The sequence below is a fragment of the Hypomesus transpacificus genome, chromosome 14, assembly GCF_021917145.1.
Source record: "Hypomesus transpacificus isolate Combined female chromosome 14, fHypTra1, whole genome shotgun sequence".
Classification (NCBI taxonomy): Eukaryota; Metazoa; Chordata; class Actinopteri; order Osmeriformes; family Osmeridae; genus Hypomesus; species Hypomesus transpacificus.
The window spans coordinates 8164707-8186586 of record NC_061073.1 but is presented as its reverse complement, the minus strand read 5'-3'; the positions used below and the strand labels follow the sequence as shown (position 1 = coordinate 8186586).

General features: G+C 46.8%; 1 protein-coding gene across 1 annotated transcript; it reads left to right on the top strand.

Moving 5' to 3' along the window:
- The first annotated feature begins 8773 nt into the window (after positions 1-8773).
- LOC124476375 (nascent polypeptide-associated complex subunit alpha, muscle-specific form-like) lies at positions 8774-20991 on the top strand. Its single transcript, XM_047033495.1, has 11 exons — positions 8774-8791; positions 9316-10176; positions 10435-11295; positions 11569-12429; positions 12688-13483; positions 15076-15791; positions 15911-16804; positions 17301-18164; positions 18698-19561; positions 19698-20879; positions 20935-20991. Exons 1-11 carry the CDS (start codon positions 8774-8776, stop codon positions 20989-20991), a joined length of 7974 nt encoding a protein of 2657 aa, XP_046889451.1.
- Positions 20992-21880: the final 889 nt, after the last annotated feature.

Sequence of the window (21880 nt, the reverse complement as noted above, 5' to 3'; positions counted from 1 at the left end):
AGACACAGAGACCTAAAGACCCAGAAAGGACACAGCACACCTCAATGAAGGCCACAGCTCCCCTCCGCTCCAACACAGGGACCGACATGCCGGGCACAAACTGCTTTGCCTTCCTGAAGAGCAAGCACCAGAGGTGGGTGCCTCATCTATGTCCCACGCCTGTCTCTGGAACTTTACCCCGTGTTGTCGAGTGTCTCTGTTTCAGAGTGAGGATTCAGGTGTACTGTTGCTCAGAGTCGTGTTTTGGTAGCTTGAAGTTGCAGGTGACTGAGTAATGCCGCTGGTAAAAGACAGCTTTATCCTCGGCATACTGGTTTCATTAAAATGTAGAGAGTGTGCTCCAAAGCCTACATCTGAGGACACACTTGTTTGTCGGGGTTTACGGAGAGAGATGGAGAGAGAAGGAGTCAGGAAAAGGAGGGGGTGGATGGAGTGAACAGTGCTGGAAGAATACAAATGCAGTCTACTAATGTCTCGTGTGTGCCTGAACGAGCAGCGGGCCACGGCTCGTGAGGGGATTGTCTGGAAGCAGCGTTGTGGCGGCTTGTCACAGGGGACATGGCCTCATGTCTCTACACACTGTGTGGCACCTGTAAAATGGCAGCAGGGAGGAGGTAATGAGGGGGAGTCAGGAGAGAGTCAAAGGAGCACTGGAATTGAACTCAAGGTTTGTCGTGGATCCTTCTGGCTGTCTTTCACTGCTGAGTAATGCCCATACTAAAACATGTTGGAGGAGCTAGTGTTCAAAGCCATCCTAAGGTAGTCATACGAGTGACAGCTAGTGTTGCAGGTTTAAGGTATCAGCACAACTCATGTCTGCTTGGTTCAGTAGCTAGAACTAGTGCTAGTTCACACACAAAATGTTGACATGTGAGGACTGTAAGGTGGCCTTTGGATAGTTGTTGAAGTGGAATATGACATTTAGACCCAACGAGCGCAAAGGCATTTGGTATTTAGGTTATAATCCCAAGGAAAGTGTTTCTTCTTTGTGTGTCTCGCACAAAGCCTTTGTCTTGTTCCCCAGATGGCAGTTGTCCTGGCGTGCGCGCGTGTCTGCATGTGTGTGCGCAGGCGAGCCATATCCGCTTCTTCCCAGGACAGAGAGACCCCAGCATTCTGCTCGTCTCACATCACACATGACGCAACATATCCGCGCGCCCACTCACCAAACGCTCCCCTCCCACACACACCCCATCACTTCAAACGAGGAGCGAGCGTGTGTGTGTGTGTGTGTGTGCCTGTGAAATCCTGATAAATCCTGTTCCCTGCTGATTTAGTCTGTGGTGGTGAATTATGATCTCCCTCCCTCCAGATGAGTGGTCTATCATGGCTGAGGGCTGGTCAGGCCCTCGGCACCTCTGTTTGCTCTTCACACTTCATTGGTGGCTGGGACTCCCTGCCCACAGCTCCCCCTCTGCTACGTCTGGAGATTTGTTGACTGTGCTTCCACATCCTGCTGCTATCACCACCGCCGGGGACACACTTGTAACCCTTCCCTGCTCATCAGTGTGGTCCTATGTCATGTGATTCGGACATTTATGTCGCTCGTTGATGTTCCGTCAACATTACACGAGGCCGCTGCAGCAGAGATAACGTTTTGATGGCATTTGGATGCCTTTCAAAGAACGCAAAGGCGCTGTTCAGCTAATGCTGTAGGATGCAAGGGAAAATGTTTGAACCACGCTTAAAACGACGGGGAGTTTTCTAAGTGGCCCTTTCGACGTTACGTAAAAACAAAGCTAGGTTGATAGCCAAACACAGTCCCTTTTCTGCGGTAACGCCACCAGAGAAAAAGAGAGAGAGAGAGAGAGAAAGAGAGAGAGAGAGGGTTAGAGAGAAAAGAGTCTTTCTTATCCAGAAGACACAGAGGAGACACCTACCCAGATTGTCTCCTCAGATCACATCTGCTCAACGATGGCAAAACTGAACTGGGAGCAGAGCCAACCCTGGCTGGATCCTTGGAGGAGGAAGCAGTCTGGACTTTCCAGACATGCTGAAGCTGGACTATTTGTAGCGCTGTGGCCCTGTGAGGGCTCTTTTCCTCCTGCTCCTGTCATAAACTAGACTACCATGTACTGGCGTCTTTCTCCCACCTACTGTACAGAGCTCCCTTGCCCAGGGGAAGAGTCCTAAAAAGGGCCTTTTGGGGTACTCTTGCTGTGTTATTACTGGGTCAGTGCCTCTCCCGTGTATACATCCATAGGCTGGATCCTGAGATGAGGAGGCTTGAGGGAGCCATGCTATAGACCACAGAGACACCTGGGAGAGTGTGCCTGCTCCAGCTGCCTGGGCTGTCAGGATGGATTAGTCAGGCCTGATGATAGTGGTCTGTCACATGGAGAGACGAGTCAGATGCTGATCTCTTCCCGAGCTTTCTCTCCTCAAACAGTTCCATCACACGACCATGTCAACGAGTTGTTATAATCTTACTGGTGCTATACAATTCTCTCTCTCTCTTTCACTCTTCTTCTCTCTCTCTCTCTCTCTCTCTTTCTCTCTCTGTCTCTCTCTATCTCTCTATCTCTCTATCTCTATCTCTCTCTCCGCAGCTAAGATTTATCTGAGAGCTAGTCAGACATTGGCCAATGATAGTTCTTTCTCAAGCAAGATAGATGAATGATCACAGCAGTTTGAGGATTGACCTGCGATGACACAAAGTGAGCACAGGCATGTCTGTTCAGGAAGATAGAGAGAGATAAGATGGAATAATGCAGATGAGGAAGTCAAAATAGTATGTGAATAATGAAAGAGCATTGTTGTTTACCATCAAGGTTAAGGTGATGAGAAGGTCAAGGCCATTTATAGGCATTGTCTAACATTGTTTCTGGAGACCTTGCTCCTTGTGAAACCAGTGAATAAATCATACTGCATAAATGACAAGTGAAACAGGGAATATTACAAGATTTTATCACCAGTCTGCAAAAGCATTATAAAAGCAGGAGCATTACCTGGTGTTACATATTACACAGCGTACTGATGTTAAATCTCACTTTTGATAACATAGACAATTGCGGCACACTGATATATTTGAGTGTGTATTGATAAAATAACACGTGACTGGACGGGAATAAATCGCCCTGTCTCTTTAATTTCAATTTTCCTGCGTGATGCATCGTGATCATCTGTCAAGTGGCGGCGCTTGCGCAGTGGTGAGGGAGGAGGAGTGGATGCTGTTGGCTCGCGCAGATCCGTGCCCTCCATCCCGTGGCAATCAAACCGCAGAGACTGACAGGGAATACCGGACAAGGGTTGCATGAAATGGGGAGAAATTTCTACTATGGCAGCAACCGAAAAGGTAGAATTTGCAAGTGTATTTTAACAGCTTTATTTAGCACATCTGTTTGACATTTTGACCAGGAAGGGTCGGATGCTCGGATGGAGGGAGGGATACGGGCGGAGGACAAATCCGAGAGGATTATAATATCTGGGCTTCTATGATAGCGCGGACTCAGTATCGGTGTCCGCAGATATAGATGTGGTTTGAACACATTTGGTGACAGAGTTGCACGTAAATTATATTTAAATGTGTCAAGGGCGCATGGAAACAACAGATAATTGTTTCAACATATATGTCCACGGTCACTTGTCGGTTTTTAACCGTCATAGCTTTTTTCTTGCGACATATCCGCCTCACAGTTATTAGCTAGTGACATTCAGCTTTTTCTGTTCTCATTACTTTCCAATATACTGTGTGGTGTGTTTATTTATTTTCCATTTCGTGCCCAGGGCAGCATATCTAATCAGATGATATTAGCTGCGTAACAATGCTCATTGCTCTTTTACTCGCAGCTTAATAAATATTTCTCTCTCCCTCTCTTTCACGTTCCCTCTCTCCTCTCCTCATCCCTCTCTCGTTGTCCCTTCCTCCATCGCACCCTGTCGTCGTCCTGCCTGAGTAGGAAGGCTGATGTAGATGCAGAGCCAGAGGAGAGCCCAGGGAGCAGCAGCAGCAGCAGCAGCAGTGGGGCAGTAGATGCCCTCTCCCCAGCCTCAGCCCCAGCTCCCCCCCAGGGCCCTACAAGACAGCGAGGAAAGAGTGGAGACAGCTCCTGCTCTGACTCAGACGGCACCGTAGACTCCAGCCAGGAGGACGAGGAGGACGAGGAGGACGAGGAGGACGAGGAGGACGAGGAAGACCCCGCCATGTTCTCGAACTTCTTGAGCGGGGCTAACCCCCTCAGTGCTGTGTCCTCCACTGTCAACAAGTTTGGCCTGTTTGGGGATGACGGGGATCAAAAACAGAAAGCGCCCCCACAGCAGGCTGGCAAGCCTCCAGGGGCGCAGCAGCAGGTATCTGGCCCTGGGAAAACCCCTAAACAGCCTCATGAACCTCAGAAACAGGGCCAGGGACCTCCGAAGCAGGGAGGGCACCAGTTGCAGGGTAATGGACAGGCTGGTTTGCCAGGTAACAAAGCCAGTGGACTGCCAGCTCCTTCTAAGGTTGGGACACAGTCTGCCAAACCCGTTGAAGTGCAGCACACTCCTCCCAAAACTGGAGTGACTCAACAGGGCTCACCCAAAGTTGGAGCTCAACAACCTCCCCCAAAAGGTGGGCCACAATCACAAACTGTTAAGGGACAACAGCAAGCGGTCCCTAAGACAGGACCCCAAGAACAAGGGTCCCCTAAGGTTGGTGCCCAGGCTGGACCACAACAACCAAGTTCTCCAAGGACTACACCACAGCAACAGGCTTCTGGCAAATCAGGGCCTCTGCCACAAAGTCCAAAAGGGCCTGTTACTCACCCAGCTGGCCAGGCCCAGACAAGAACTCCATCACAGGGTGTCACTAGAACCGGACCTCAAAAATCAGGTTCTACTGGGCCAAGAACCCTCTGTCTAGTGTGTAACACCACAGAACTCAATATCAACACCAAGGAGCCACCGAACCATAATACCTGCACACAGTGTAAGACAGAGGTTTGCAGTTTGTGTGGCTTCAGTCCTCCAGACTCTGGCGTAAGTAGATCTGCAGTGCAAACAAAAAGTGGAAATGTGTGTCATGTGAACCTTATTTTTTCATAGAATGAGTCTGATTAGTCAGTGTAACGATTATGTCCTTCTTACCAGTCTGCTTTAATACAGTAATATTATTTAGTGACAGTTAATTAAGCATGATGTACTCATTCTGTAACTAAATTAAACAATTGTTTGTCAGTTATCTTAAAGGGGTCATTGACTGATTTTATAGGGTATTTCACAATGTACCTTAAGGTCTCCGAATAGGGTATGTAACATTGGTTGTGTTGAAAATGGCCCGGGTGCTGTTCTATGCGCCCTAATGCAACCCTGTGAAATACCCCTAGAATGAAACGAGAGGTTTTCTCTCTTTTATGGTATGCTCATGAATATATAGATGAGCTGCGAGCTGATTGGTTGGTTTACAACGCGCGAAGCTGCGGAGCAAAGATGCAACATAGCCAAACATGCATGGTGAATTGTAGATTTTCATGAGAACACAGCTTATTAATTAGAATGAAACACAGTCAGGAAAATGAAATAACGTTAGCCCCATTGCCATTAAACTAAATCATCACACATTCTACCTATGCTAGATACAGGAGACGTTAGCATTGCTAATAACTGTTAGCGACAAAATCATACTTACAACTTGCAGTTGTGATGAGGATATGGTCGGAACAGCACCAATTTTCAGCAAATCCTGCTTTAAATTGTCAAGTTGGAACGTTTTTCAAAACTGTCTTTGGTGAAATGGTTTGAGAAAATTAATAATTGAGTGTCAAACTTTACAGGGATCTCATAGACAAACATGCCCATCGACTATTTGGTTCCTTGGGAAGACTATGAAAAGTGTCAGTTTTTCCTGTACAGCCTGGAACACTGCATTTACGACCGTGGTCCATTTTCAATATCCTTGAAAAACTTCCAAACTTTCTTATTTGTAATTCCCGTGGAAGTACACACAGCAGTGCACAGAGATTTGCATAGGATAGAGGTGTCAATTAACTTTGAGGTTCAGGGTATGTCCATTTTACCCACCGAACTATCGTTATTCAACTATGACAAGGTAAACTCGGTTTTGTAGTCAATGACCCCTTTAAATAGAAAAGTGAATGGGAAAAAATAATTCTTGTAAATATTTGTACACATATTGTAATCCTGCTCTCCGCCAAATAACATTTACATGTAGTTTTACTCCGATTTACTCTTACTTATTAAGCTTGCTTACAGACATTGACAGTTTGTATTTTATAGCATTGTAAGACAAATATTTATTCTTCAGGCAAAGGAGTGGCTATGTCTAACCTGCCAGATGCAGCGAGCTGTTGGAGGAATGGACCCCCCAGGACCCCCCATGGTGAAGCCCCAGCCGTCACCTAACAAAACATCAACAAATGCTGCACCTCAGAAGAAAGGGACGCCAGGAGCTACACAGGCACCTTCTCAGAAACCAGTTAGCCCTGCTCCCACACAGAAAACACTACAGGAGAACCGGAGAACATCAGGACCACCGGACCAGACCAGCCAGCCAGGCCAGAAATCAGGAAATGCCTCCCCATCCACACAACGAGAACTTGGAAAACCTCAGCAACAGCCCCCCAAAGGTGGAACCTCTCCTGCCAAGGCTGCTCCAACACAGGCCCAGCTCCCCAAACAGGAGTCAGGGGGCTTCTTTGGTTTTGGTGGTGCTAAATCTCAGCCTACTGCATCACAGCCTGCATCTGGGAAGATGTTTGGCTTTGGCTCCTCCATCTTCAGTTCTGCCTCCACTTTGATCACCTCAGCTGTTCAGGATGAGCCTCGTCCCACACCTCCAGCTTCCCCCAAGGTGACTGCTTCAGCTCAGGCCTCTCCTAAGATGCCACCTGCTAAGGAGACCAAACCACCTGCTGCTCAGAAAACAGAGGAGAAGAAACCAGAGCAACCCCAGCAGACTAAGGCTCCTCCATCAGAACAGGGCAAAATGGACAAGACCAGAGCCTCAGAGCCTCCAAAGTCAGCAGCAGCCTCCCAACCAGCTCCCAAAGCAGGCCAGTCCACCTGTCCTCTCTGCAAGGTGGGACTCAATGTGGGCTCCAAGGACCCTCCCAACTACAACACCTGCACTCAATGCAAGAACACTGTTTGCAACCAATGTGGATTCAACCCCATGCCAAATTCTGAGGTAAGTATTATAGCAGTGTGATTGCAATGCAACTACAATGCCAGGAATCTCTGTCTGTCTATTTGTGTTTCTGTTTTTGTGGCTCAATCTTCTTGAGAACCGGTATGAAGTTGAAAATCAGTGCGGTATTGCTCAGGACCCAAGGCCATGCAGTGCCTGTGACGTTGTTTGAATGAGTTGTTCACCTTCGCAAAAAAAAGAAAATAGGCCTAAAAAGTGACACGTTGCATCATGGGCACTTCATGCAAAAATACTGCCACCAAATCCACAGTGTAGGTACTAGTTGTCAATCAGTTTATAGTACAAAAATGATGGATGACATTCCGGCTAGCTAGCTAAAAAAAGACTGTATAAAGTGTATACTTTATTTTCAGTAAAGATCAATGATTTTTTTTTATGTTCATGAATTAACACATTTGCTGTTAATTCATGTGGATGCACAGTAATATCTCTAATCTAACTGTGGAAAAGTTTTACCCTAACCCTTACCCTACACATAAACTCCAATTAAATTAAATCAAGTAACCAGCATTTTAATCATTGATTGTATCAAAGGCATGAACGTCATGGGCACAGCACTCAATGTAATAATAACTACAGGTTGTTTTTTTTTATTTGCGATGGGAGCAAAGTATAACTCTATAGGGTAACTATTTACATGGTTGTTCCATGGATTCTTAGAACTGACCATGGCTTGTCGCCAATGGGTAATCCAGTGATGGACACTGAAAAGGCTTTGAACTTCAACATATGGTGTATACTCTAGAATATTGTGGTTAAGTAATGGTACAGTATGATAATTTAATGATCTGAGGAATTATAAAAAGTCCTGATCCAAACTCCCAATCTAGAGGTAGTATCTGATTTACATGGCAGCCACATGTGCTGTAATTCCTAGTTTTGATTGCATCTTGGCCCCACAGCTGTGTCACGTGCTGGCTTGGCTGGAGAGATGCACTCTGTGTAATGCTCAAAGCTGACGGGCATGACTGTGCAGCCATATTAGTGAACAACAGCAGCTGGTAAAAACAGTTAATATATCTATTGGCAGATTCCCTCTTAGGGGATCATCTGGTAGGCAACACCATGTTGGGTGACACTCCAAATAGATTCTCCATATTCTAGGTTATCTACAGCACAAAAGGACTTGACACTTGACTCTGTAACTCAATGCACACTGTTTGTAGGATAGATTGGCAAGGATAGTGTCAGGCTATATGATCTCATGTGATGCCTCTGTGCTCGGCTGATGGCCGAAACTAGTAATCCACAGAGATGGGAGCAAGATATCTCATGCTATGCACCTTAGCAGAGGTGATGAGTGTGGAACATCACAATTGATCAGATTACTATTTTCCTGTATTGGATCGGAAAATCCTTGCTACATTTTGCCTGTGAAAAGAGCATACATTTTGCAACAACAAATCGCTGTATACTTAGGAAGCCATCTTATAGACACATGAGTACAGTGATATCACCGATTGAAAATTAATCATAAAAATGTGCATTTCAATGTAGAGGTAATTTTTCATGAAAAGTAATATGTGATGTTAGGGTCTAAAGTTTACTGTCTATCCGATAAGCAGCATTCGTTTTTGGTTGGTTAAATAGAATCGGTAACATGTTAGAAAACTGAGATGCCTTAAAAGCATGTTTGGGGACTTGAGGGTGACTTGGTTGTTATAAAACATTATATTGTCACACGTTTAAGTGCTCTGGACAAGCCGTGAGGAAAGCTTAACTCCATTGCAATGGCAGTGTCGTTCAGTCTCCTATGTGAGGTTGTGACTGTCTGTTAATTGCAGAAACGTAATTAGAACACTTCAGCGATTGCCTGCTGTAATGAACCAGCATTACCAGAGACTCAATCTAAAGTTAAAAAGCCTTAAGCAATGATGTTTATTGTATGAGCAAAAAGCACTAATATACAGAACTAACAATTTAAAACCCAATCTTGTAGGGCTAAATTTGATTTATTGTCCCTTCCCTTGAAGGCAAAACCTGAAGATGGGAATGCCGTTCATTAAGAAATACATAATTTCTGTATCTGACATTGTATCGATAATGTATTGATCTTCTCAATATGCAATATTACAAATTTGTGTCTATATGAATATTAGACTATTAAGGAGTGTTGAATTTGAACAGATGATCATGTGATTTGCATCTAAGATATCTTGTTTTGTTTTCAGGTGAAGGAGTGGCTGTGTCTTACCTGCCAGATGCAGAGAACTGTTGGAGGAATGGAGCCCCCAGGACCTCCCAAGATGAAGCCACAGCCTTCACCCAACAAAACCTCCACTTCTGCCACACCACAAAAGAAGGAGACATCAACTCCAGGGTCCCCCCAGAGAAAGACATCTTCTCCAGCAGTCCAGCCACCCAAGACTGAGGCGGCTAAAGGTTTACAGTCTCAGAAAAGCAGTCCAGCTCCTGTTCAGAAATCACCACAGGACAACAGAAGAACATCTGGGCCTCAGAAACCACCAGACCAGACCAGCCAAACAGGGCGTAAGCAGAGTAATGCTGCCCAGCAGGAGTCAGGGGGCTTCTTTGGCTTTGGTGGTGCTAAATCTCAGCCTGCTGCATCACAGCCTGCAGAGTCAGTGTCTGGGAAGATGTTTGGCTTTGGCTCCTCCATCTTCAGTTCTGCCTCCACTTTGATCACCTCAGCTGTTCAAGATGAGCCTCGCCCCACACCTCCAGCTTCCCCCAAGGTGACTGCTTCAGCTCAGGCCTCTCCTAAGATGCCACCTGCTAAGGAGACCAAACCACTTGCTGCTCAGAAAGCAGAGGAGAAGAAACCAGAGCAACCCCAGCAGACCAAGGCTCCTCCATCAGAACAGGCCAAAGTGGACAAGACCCCATCAGAGCCTCCAAAGTCAGCAGCAGCCTCCCAACCAGCTCCCAAAGCAGGCCAGTCCACCTGTCCTCTCTGCAAGGTGGGACTCAATGTGGGCTCCAAGGACCCTCCCAACTACAACACCTGCACACAATGCAAGAACATTGTCTGCAACCAATGTGGATTTAACCCAATGCCTCATGAAACACAGGTAAGAGAGCATTAAACAATGGGGGTGAAGACAAAATGCTATCACACTTACAGGCTTTCTGAAATAGAATGACTTTAAGACAAAAATGCAATACTTTTTAAAGATCATTGAAACACTCAGTATTTACATAAATAAAAGATAAGATAAGAACATTATTAAAGTTCAGCTACAATCTCACATTTAATGTAGCACTGTATGCTCAAATGCGCCAGTTATATTACATTTCACCATAACACAACACTGCTTTTTATTTTTTAGGCGAAGGAGTGGCTGTGTCTAACCTGCCAGACACAGCGAGCTGTTGGAGGAATGGAACCCCCAGGACCCCTCATGGTGAAGCCCCAGCCGTCACCTAACAAAACATCAACAAACGCTGCACCCCAAAAGTCTCCTTCAACTCCAGGGTCTCCCCAGAGAAAGCCATCTTCTCCAGCAGTCCAGCCACCCAAGACTGATGCTGCAAAAGGTTTAGAGTCTCAGAAACAAGGCAGTCCAGGTCCTGTTCAGAAATCACCACAGGACAACAGAAGAACATCTGGGCCTCTGAAACCACCAGACCAGACCAGCCAACCAGGGCGTAAGCAGAGTAATGCTGCCCAGCAGGAGTCAGGGGGCTTCTTTGGCTTTGGTGGTGCTAAATCTCAGCCTGCTGCATCACAGCCTGCAGAGTCAGTTTCTGGGAAGATGTTTGGCTTTGGCTCCTCCATCTTCAGTTCTGCCTCCACTTTGATCACCTCAGCTGTTCAGGATGAGCCTCGCCCCACACCTCCATCTTCCCCCAAGGTGACTGCTTCAGCTCAGGCCTCTCCTAAGATGCCACCTGCTAAGGAGACTAAACCACCTGCTGCTCAGAAAGCAGAGGAGAAGAAACCAGAGCAACCCCAGCAGACCAAGGCTCCTCCATCAGAACAGGCCAAAATGGACAAGACCCCATCAGAGCCTCCAAAGTCAGCTGCAGCCTCCCAACCAGCTCCCAAAGCAGGCCAGTCCACCTGTCCTCTCTGCAAGGTGGGACTCAATGTGGGCTCCAAGGACCCTCCCAACTACAACACCTGTACGCAATGCAAGAACACTGTCTGCAACCTGTGTGGATTCAACCCAATGCCTCATGAAACACAGGTAAGAGAGCATTAAACAATGAGATAGAAGACAATGCACTATTACACTTATAGGTTTTCTGAATTAGGCTGACTTCAAAAGAAAAATCCTAGATTTAAAATACAATTTTAAATGGAACTTGCGATATGTATCTGTTTACATTTTCAAAGAACGGAGAGGATGTAAAAATGTAATGATGTTAAGATAATCAAAACATTAAATCAGAACAATGTGCTCGGGTGTTTCACATTAATTATGTTTTTTCCATAATAGTACACTGTCTTGTGTTTTCAGGCAAAGGAGTGGCTGTGTCTAACCTGCCAGACACAGAGAGCTGTTGGAGGAATGGAGCCCCCAGGACCCCCCATAGTGAAGCCCCAGCCGTCACCTAACAAAACATCAACAAACGCTGCACCCCAAAAGGCTCCTTCAACTCCAGGGTCCCCCCAGAGAAAGCCATCTTCTCCAGCAGTTCAGCCACCCAAGACTGAGGCTGTTAAGGGTTTAGAGTCTCAGAAACAGGCCAGCCCAACTCCTGTTCAGAAATCCACACAGGACAACAGAAGAACATCTGGGCCTCAGAAACCACCAGACCAGACCAGCCAACCAGGGCGTAAGCAGAGTAATGCTGCCCAGCAGGAGTCAGGAGGCTTATTTGGCTTAGGTGGTGCTAAATCTCAGCCTGCTGCATCACAGCCTGCAGAGTCAGTTTCTGGGAAGATGTTTGGGTTTGGCTCCTCCATCTTCAGTTCTGCCTCCACCTTGATCACCTCAGCTGTTCAGGATGAGCCTCGCCCCACACCTCCAGCTTCCCCCAAGGTGCCTGCTTCAGCTCAGGCCTCTCCTAAGATGCCACTTGCTAAGGAGACCAAACCACTTTCTGCTCAGAAAGCAGAGGAGAAGAAACCAGAGCAACCCCAGCAGACCAAGGCTCCTCCATCAGAACAGGCCAAAGTGGACAAGACCCCATCAGAGCTTCCAAAGTCAGCAGCAGCCTCCCAACCAGCTCCCAAAGCAGGCCAGTCCACCTGTCCTCTCTGCAAGGTGGGACTCAATGTGGGCTCCAAGGACCCTCCCAACTACAACACCTGCACTCAATGCAAGAACACTGTCTGCAACCTGTGTGGATTCAACCCAATGCCTCATGAAACACAGGTAAGAGAGCATTAAAAAATGATGGTGAAGACAATATGCTATCACACTTACAGGCTTTCTGAATTACAATGACTTTAAGACAAAAATGCAATACTTTTTTAAGATCCTAGGAACATACAGTTTTTACATAAACAAAAGAGAAGATAAGAACATTATAAACGCTCAGATACAATCTCACAATTCATGTAGAACTGTATGCTCCACTGCGCCAGTTATATTACATTTCACCATAACACAACACTGCTTTACATTTTTTAGGCAAAGGAGTGGCTGTGTCTAACCTGCCAGACACAGCGAGCTGTTGGAGGAATGGAACCCCCAGGACCCCCCATGGTGAAGCTCCAGCCGTCACCTAACAAAACATCAACAAACGCTGCACCCCAAAAGGCTCCTTCAACTCCAGGGTCGCCCCAGAGAAAGCCATCTTCTCCAGCAGTCCAGCCACCCAAGACTGAGGCTGTTAAGGGTTTAGAGTCTCAGAAACAGGCCAGTCCAACTCCTATTCAGAAATCACCACAGGACAACAGAAGAACATCTGGGCCTCAGAAACCACCAGACCAGACCAGCCAACCAGGGCGTAAGCAGAGTAATGCTGCCCAGCAGGAGTCAGGGGGCTTCTTTGGCTTCGGTGGTGCTAAATCCCAGCCTGCTGCATCACAGCCTGCAGAGTCAGTTTCCGGGAAGATGTTTGGCTTTGGCTCCTCCATCTTCAGTTCTGCCTCCACTTTGATCACCTCAGCTGTTCAAGATGAGCCTCGCCCCACACCTCCAGCTTCCCCCAAGGTGTCCGCTGCAGCTCAGGCCTCTCCTAAGATGCCACTTGCTAAGGAGACCAAACCACTTGCTGCTCAGAAAGCAGAACAGAGGAAACCAGAGCAACCCCAGCCGACCAAGGCTCCTCCATCAGAACAGGCCAAAATGGACAAGACCCCATCAGAGCCTCCAAAGTCAGCAGCAGCCTCCCAACCAGCTCTTAAAACAGGCCAGTCCACCTGTCCTCTCTGCAAGGTGGGACTCAATGTGGGCTCCAAGGACCCTCCCAACTACAACACCTGTACGCAATGCAAGAACACTGTCTGCAACCTGTGTGGATTTAACCCCATGCCTAATGAAAAAGCGGTAAGACCAGTGAGAAAATTGTATTCACTACTTACAAGAAGCCTCAGTTTCAATCATAAAAATGTAATATAGTTTATAACTGTTTGTAGTTTGTTGATGTTGTAGAATCTCTGAAAAAGTGACATCTGACAGGATTTTGTCTATACATATTATTATAGCTATTACAACTAGCGAGGATAACATTTCTAGGGAAATTGTGGGGTGTGCTTGCGTCGGTTGCAGATGGGCATGTTTCCAGGCTGTGAATATTAACACCTTGTATTTGTGTATACCCTTCGACTGATTAACTCCTGCGATTCCCACACAGTAGAAGTGAAGTAGTTAGCTAGCTCTACAATTTACCGGGGCTAGGTCTGAGTCTAGGAGCAAAACTGAGCACAGCTGCCAGTTGTAGGTATATGCAGTTAGCATCGCTAGTGCTAAATAACTATTTAGCTGGTCTGTTCCATGACACCGGGTAAGTAGGGCTTGTGAGACTGCTTACTAAAAGAACAAAGAGGAAACCCACTTGTCTAGCAGATTAAGACATGTTTGTAGGTACCTAGCGAAAAGTAGGCTAAACTTTCCTAGACTTTTAGCTATGGTACTAATGCTGAAGGCTTGCTGATATTGCTGTCTGTCCTACCAGAACGTTGTATCTATGCGTCGTTGCCAACATGTGCTGACGTTGTGATGATAGGCAAGCACTGAGTTCCCTTGTGCGACGCAAGGCACTTTTTGCCACAAAAACTTAATTCAACCCTAAACCATGCAACGGAACGTAAATAAAAACACAAGCAACTCAACTGGGACCAATACGAACATTTTGACACCTACTTTGTCTATGTAGTCCAAATTTTTAGGGATCCTTAGGGGTGGGAAAATAATTACAATAACAAAGAATAAATACATATATGTGAGAGAACAATGGCTGTGCTCGCCTAGGGCAGGCACACCCAATAATAAATAATAATAATAATAATCCATATGTGAGAGAACAAAGGTTGTGCTTGCAGAAGGCAAGTAACAGTCAGTATATTTGATATGTTCCATTAATGATTCTCAAATATGTTATTGCAATGTTAATGAAATCCTTTCAACATTATTCAATCTTTGAGTCAGTTTTTTTCAGTAACTTTTACTTTACTAAGTATAACCCATCCCAAGTATCAATGGTCAATGGAAGGTGTGTGGCAAATAGTTAAGAACAAAGCTGCAGTCGTCTTGTATAAAAAAATAAACAGTTTGAAAGCATTTCGTTGAGATAGAGCAGTAAATTCTACATATCTTTAACACCAACTTGAGATAGTGTTATCTGATTCATAGATTCAAATAGGGTCATCTAGTTATCTACGTATACCAATTCCAGAGTTATCAAATATTATTTTATTGTATCATTTCAGATGCAGGAGTGGTTGTGTCTTACCTGTCAAGTACAACGAAGTGTTGGAAGTTTGGATTCCCCCGGACCCGCCATGGTGAATCCCCAGCCGTCACCTAACAAAGTACCAACTTCACTTGCACCCCAAAAGTCTCCTGCAACTCCAGGGTCCCCCCAGAGAAAGCCAACTTCTCCAGCAGTCCAGCCACCCAAGGCTGAGGCTGGTAAAGGTTTAGAGTCTCAGAAACAAGGCAGTCCAACTCCTGTTCAGAAATCACCACAGGATAACAGAAGAACATCTGGGCCTCAGAAACCACCAGACCAGACCAGCCTACCAGGGCGTAAGCAGAGTAATGCTGCCCAGCAGGAGTCAGGGGGCTTCTTTGGCTTAGGTGGTGCTAAATCCCAGCCTGCTGCATCACAGCCTGCAGAGTCAGTTTCCGGGAAGATGTTTGGCTTTGGCTCCTCCATCTTCAGTTCCGCCTCCACTTTGATCACCTCAGCTGTTCAGGATGAGCCTCGCCCCACACCTCCAGCTTCCCCCAAGGTGACTGCTTCAGCTCAGGCCTCTCCTAAGATGCCACCTGCAAAGGACACTAAAACACCTGCTGCTCAGAAAGCAGAGGAGATGAAACCAGAGCAACCCCAGCAGACCAAGGCTCCTCCATCAGAACAGGCCAAAATGGACAAGACCCCATCAGAGCCTCCAAAGTCAGCAGCAGCCTCCCAACCAGCTCCCAAAGCAGGCCAGTCCACCTGTCCTCTCTGCAAGGTGGGACTCAATGTGGGCTCCAAGGACCCTCCTAACTACAACACCTGCACTCAATGCAAGAACACTGTCTGCAACCAATGTGGATTTAATCCCATACCTCAGGAAACAAAGGTAAGACATACGGTAAAATGAGTTGTTTTTAGGATTGTACATTTTGTAAAAAAAAAAAAATAACTATCTGATTATGCAAACGTTTCATAACAGCCCCATAATCTGTTTTACTGTTTCAGATAAAGGAGTGGCTTTGTCTTACCTGCCAGACACAGCGAGCTGTTGGAGCAATTGAGCCACCAGGAACCCCCATGATGAAGCCCCAGCCAATGTCAAACAAAGTTTCCACAGCTGCTGACCCTGAAAAGAAAGACACCACTTCAAATGCTGTACAAGAGAAGGTAGTTTCAACTCCAGGGTCCCCCCAGAGAAAGCCATCTTCTCCAGCAGTCCAGCCACCCAAAGCTGAGGTTGGTAAAGGTTTAGAGTCTCAGAAACAAGGCAGTCCAACTCCTGTTCAGAAATTACCACAGGACAACAGAAGAACATCTGGGCCTCAGAAACCACCAGACCAGACCAGCCAACAAGGGCGTAAGCAGAGTAATGCTTTCCAGCAGGAGTCAGGGGGCTTCTTTGGCTTAGGTGGTGCTAAATCTCAGCCTGCTGCAACACAGCCTGCAGAGTCAGTTTCTGGGAAGATGTTTGGCTTTGGCTCCTCCATCTTCAGTTCTGCCTCCACCTTGATCACCTCATCTGTTCAGGATGAGCCTCGCCCCACACCTCCAGCTTCCCCCAAGGTGACTGCTTCAGCTCAGGCCTCTCCTAAGATGCCACTTGCTAAGGAGACCAAACCACCTGCTAATCAGAAAGCAGAGGAGAAGAAACCAGAACAACCCCAGCAGACCAACGATCCTCCATCAGAACAGGCCAAAGTTGACAAGACCCCATCAGAACCTCCAAAGTCAGCAGCAGCCTCCCAACCAGCTCCCAAAGCAGGCCAGTCCACCTGTCCTCTCTGCAAGGTGGGACTCAATGTGGGCTCCAAGGACCCTCCCAACTACAACACCTGCACACAATGCAAAAACTCTGTTTGCAACCAATGTGGATTTACTCCAATGCCCCAAGTATCAGAGGTAAGACAACATTGAGTCCTTCATGCTTTTTTGAAATCACTACTTTGGTAAAAGAATGTCATGTATGAAGCTTTTTAACAAAGAATCAAATTATTTTCCATTAAATCTACTTTTTTTTAAGACACAGGAGGTTAGAATTAATTTCTTATAAAATATAGTAATGAATTAATATTATCTTTCTTAGAACTGCCAGTCTTAAAATATGCCAATCTTTCATGCACTGATCATTCAGTTTCTCAATGACGCTTGAATCAAAAGCTTTACAGATACTTAGAGTTTGTACTCTATGGAATAAGCAGGATAATAATTGATTACAGGTTGAATTAAAATATTATTTACCCATGTCATTACCCATAATTAGGTGATAATTAACATTTCCTTCTTTAATTGCAAGATAAAAGCACCTTGAGTTTACCACTCAATGTACCTAACACTAATATTAGTTGATAATTTGTTTAAGCAATAAGATCTTTCTAATAAACCGTTTTTGTTTTAGACAAAGGAGTGGCTGTGTCTTACCTGCCAGATGCAGCGAGCCGTTGGAGGAATGGAGCCCCCAGGACCTCCCAAGATGAAACCACAGGCCTCACCCAACAACACTTCCACTTCTGCCACACCACAAAAGAAGGAGACTTCAACTCCAGGGTCTCCCCAAAGAAAGCCATCTTCTCCAGCAGTCCAGCCACCCAAGGCTGAGGCTACTAAAGGTTTAGAGTCTCAGAAACAAGGCAGTCCAGTTCCTGTTCAGAAATCACCACAGGACAACAGAAGAACATCTGGGCCTCAGAAACCACCAGACCAGACCAGCCAACCAGGGCGTAAGCAGAGTAATGCTGCCCAGCAGGAGTCAGGGGGCTTCTTTGGCTTTGGTGGTGCTAAATCTCAGCCTGCTGCAACACAGCCTGCAGAGTCAGTTTCTGGGAAGATGTTTGGCTTTGGCTCCTCCATCTTTAGTTCTGCCTCCACATTGATCACCTCAGCTGTTCAGGATGAGCCTCGCCCCACGCCTCCAGCTTCCCCCAAGGTGCCTGCTTCAGCTCAGGCCTCTCCTAAGATGCCACCTGCTAAGGAGACCAAACCACCTGCTTTTCAGAAAGCAGAGGAGAAGAAACCAGAGCAACCCCAGCTGACCAAGGCTCTTCCATCAGAACAGGCCAAAGTGGACAAGACCCCATCAGAGCCTCCAAAGTCAGCAGCAGCCTCCCAACCAGCTCCCAAAGCAGGCCAGTCCACATGTCCTCTCTGCAAGGTGGGACTCAATGTGGGCTCCAAGGACCCTCCCAACTACAACACCTGCACGCAATGCAAGAACTCTGTTTGCAACCAATGTGGATTTACTCCAATGCCCCAAGTATCAGAGGTAAGAACTATGGTGTCCCTGCTGGCTTTTAGCAAGCTGTGAAATAATAATTGCCTTCATAAAGCTGTTAATTAAACCATCAAGTACTTTTCCATTACAAGTTTTATTTTGTTTATGTTTAGGAGGTCAGGAAATATGTCAAAGTTTAAGATATCATTCATTCTTTTTAATCGTTTTTTTTTTTAAATAATTTTAATTGGAACTGCCATTCATACATACTCTAATCACTCATGCACTTTTTATACTGTGTTTCTCATTGATGTTTAGATTAAAAGCTTCACCAATGCATGTAGATACTATATGTTATACTCTATGGAGTAATTGTGTTGAGCGTTTAATTACAGGCTGAATTAAAATGTTATTGACCTTTTTCATTGACACTTATTATGGTAATACATTTAAATTTGACTGCACAAATTGCAAGATATAAGTACTTAGTATTCACATCCATGAATATCCATGACACAAGTATCTGGTGAGAATTTGTATGAAGCAATAAGCTCTTCCTAACCTAACAAACCATTTTGTTTTAGGTGAAAGAGTGGCTGTGTCTTACTTGCCAGATGGAGCGAGCTGTTGGAGGAATGGAGGCCTCGGGAGCCTCAAGTATTAAATCACAGCCCTCACCTAACAAAGTTGCTACAGCAGCTACGTCCCAAAAGAAGGAAACTTCAACACCGGGGTCCCCCCAGAGAAAGACATCTTCTCCAGCAGTCCATCCACCCAACACTGAGGCTGCTAAAGGTTTAGAGTCTCAGAAACAAGGCAGTCTAGCTCCTGTTCAGAAATCACCACAGGACAACAGAAGAACATCTGGGCCTCTGAAACCAGCAGACCAGACCAGCCAACCAGGGCGTAAACAGAGTAATGCTGCCCAGCAGGAGTCAGGGGGCTTCTTTGGCTTCGGTGGTGCTAAATCCCAGCCAGCTGCATCACAGCCTTCAGAGTCAGTTTCTGGGAAGATGTTTGGCTTTGGCTCCTCCATCTTCAGTTCCGCCTCCACTTTGATCACCTCAGCTGTTCAAGATGAGCCTCGTCCCACACCTCCAGCTTCCCCCAAGGTGACTGCTTCAGCTCAGGCCTCTCCTATGATGCCACCTGCAAAGGACACTAAAACACCTGCTGCTCAGAAAGCAGAGGTGATGAAACCAGAGCAACCCCAGCAGATCAAGGCTCCTCCATCAGAACAGGCCAAAGTGGACAAGACCCCATCAGAGCCTCCAAAGTCAGCAGCAGCATCCCAACCAGCTCCCAAAGCAGGCCAGTCCACCTGTCCTCTCTGCAAGGTGGGACTCAATGTGGGCTCCAAGGACCCTCCCAACTATAACACCTGCACGCAATGCAAGAAAACTGTCTGCAACCAATGTGGATTCAATCCCATACCTCAAGAAACAGAGGTTAGTTAAATAAAATGTCAATACCTTAAGGTTTATATAGCAAAAATGCAAATAATAAATACATTAGATATTGTCTGGACTGTAAGATTAACTATTAAGATATTGAAAGGATTAATGTTGATGTGTGTTTCTTTAGGTGAAGGAGTGGCTGTGTCTTAACTGCCAGATGCTGCGAGCTGTTGGAGAAGTAGAGCCCCAAGGAACCCCCATGATGAAACCCCAGCCTGTTGCTAATAAAGTCCCTGCAACTGCTGCCAGAACCATAAAGGATGATACATTGAAAGAGGACACAACTACTCTTCCAATGAAGGATATTCCATTACCAACTCCTGCCTCAACAGAGGAAACACAAGCTATATCTAAAAAGATAGAAAACCAAACTAATGAGTCCTCAATTCCTGCCTCACTGTTTACCCAAGATGCCCCAGCCCCAGCTTCGGTAATTGTCAAGGAAGCCCAAATTCCTTCCCCGCTCCGAATGAAGGAAGAGGCTCTAGTTCCTGCCCCAACCCTCATCAAGGAGGAGGCTCCAGTTCCTGCCTCAACCCTCATCAAGGAGGAGGTTCCAGTTCCTGCCTCAACCCTCATCAAGGAGGAGGTTCCAGTTCCTGCCTCAACCCTCATCAAGGAGGAGGCTCCAGTTCCTGCCTCAACCCTCATCAAGGAGGAGGTTCCAGTTCCTGCGCCAACCCTCATCAAGGAGAAGGTTCCAGTTCCTGCGCCAGGTCTCCCCAAGGAAGAGGTTCCAGTTCCTTCCTCAACCCTCATCAAGGAGGAGGTTCCAGTTCCTGCCTCAACCCTCATCAAGGAGAAGGTTCCAGTTCCTGTCCCAACCCTCATCAAGGAGGAGGTTCCAGTTCCTGCGTCAGGTCTCCCCAAAGTGGAGGTTGCAGTTCCTGCGCCAGGTCTCCCCAAGGAAGAGGTTCCAGTTCCTGCCTCAACCCTCATCAAAGAGGAGGTTCCAGTTCCTGTCCAAACCCTCATCAAGGAGGAAGTTCCAGTTCCTGACCCACTCCTCACCAAGGAAGAGGCTCCAGTTCCTACCCCACCCCTCATCAAAGAGGAGGTTCCAGTTCCTGCCCCATGTCTCCCCAAGGAGGAGGTTACAGTTACTGCCTCAGCCCTCATCGATAAGGAGGTTCCAGTTCCTGCCCCAACCCTCATCAAGGAGGAGGTTCCAGTCCCTTTCCCAACCCTCATCAAAGAGGAGGCTCCAGTTCTTGCCTCAGCCCTCATCAAGGAGGAGGTTCCAGTTCCTACCCCACTCCTCACCAAGGAGGATGTTCCAGTTCCTACCCCAGGTCTTGCCAAGGAGGATGTACCCGTTCCTACCACACTCTTCACCAAGGAGGATGTTCCAGTTCCTACCCCAGGTCTTGCCAAGGAGGAGGCTCCTGTTCCTCCCCCACAGAAGGAAGGCACAATCTTAAGCATGACACAGGGTAAAGAGACTCAACCATGCTTTGCGTCACAGAATAAAGATGCCCAAACTCCTGGTTCACCCAAATCAAAAGAGACAACTGGGGCAAATATCATTCAGAGAGAGTTATCTTCTGCTGAGATCACCAATGCTGATGAGAAACCTAAAGCTGTTGGGAAATCAATGACCAAACTAGACAGAGTTTCGACCAAACAGCCTGATGTTGCTCAACTTCTGAAGCAACTAGACGTACAAAAGCCCGACCAGCTGCAGCCTGCAGCTAAACCTATACAAGTTCAGCCTCAACAACCTACAAAACAAGTCCTCAACCCTGTTCTTCCTACACAGGAAACAAGAAAGCCCCAGCAACAGCCTTCTAAAGATGCAACCTCTACCGCCAAAGTTGTGCCACCACAAGCCCAGCCTCCCAAGCAGGAGTCAGGGGGCCTCTTTGGCTTTGGTGGTGCTAAATCTCAGCCTGCTGCTGCAAAGCCTGCAGAGTCAGTTTCTGGAAAGATGTTTGGCTTTGGCTCCTCCATCTTTAGTTCTGCCTCTACATTGATCACCTCAGCTGTTCAGGATGAGCCTCGCCCCACACCTCCAGCTTCCCCCAAGGTGCCTGCTTCAGCTCAGGCCTCTCCTAAGATGCCACTTGCTAAGGAGACCAAACCACCTGCTGCTCAGAAAACAGAGGAGAAGAAACCAGAGCAACCCCAGCAGACCAAGGCTCCTCCATCAGAACAGGCCAAAATGGACAAGACCCCATCAGAGCCACCAAAGTCAGCAACAGCCTCCCAACCAGCTCCTAAAACAGGCCAGTCCACCTGTCCTCTCTGCAAGGTGGGACTCAATGTGGGCTCCAAGGACCCACCCAACTACAACACCTGTACACAATGCAA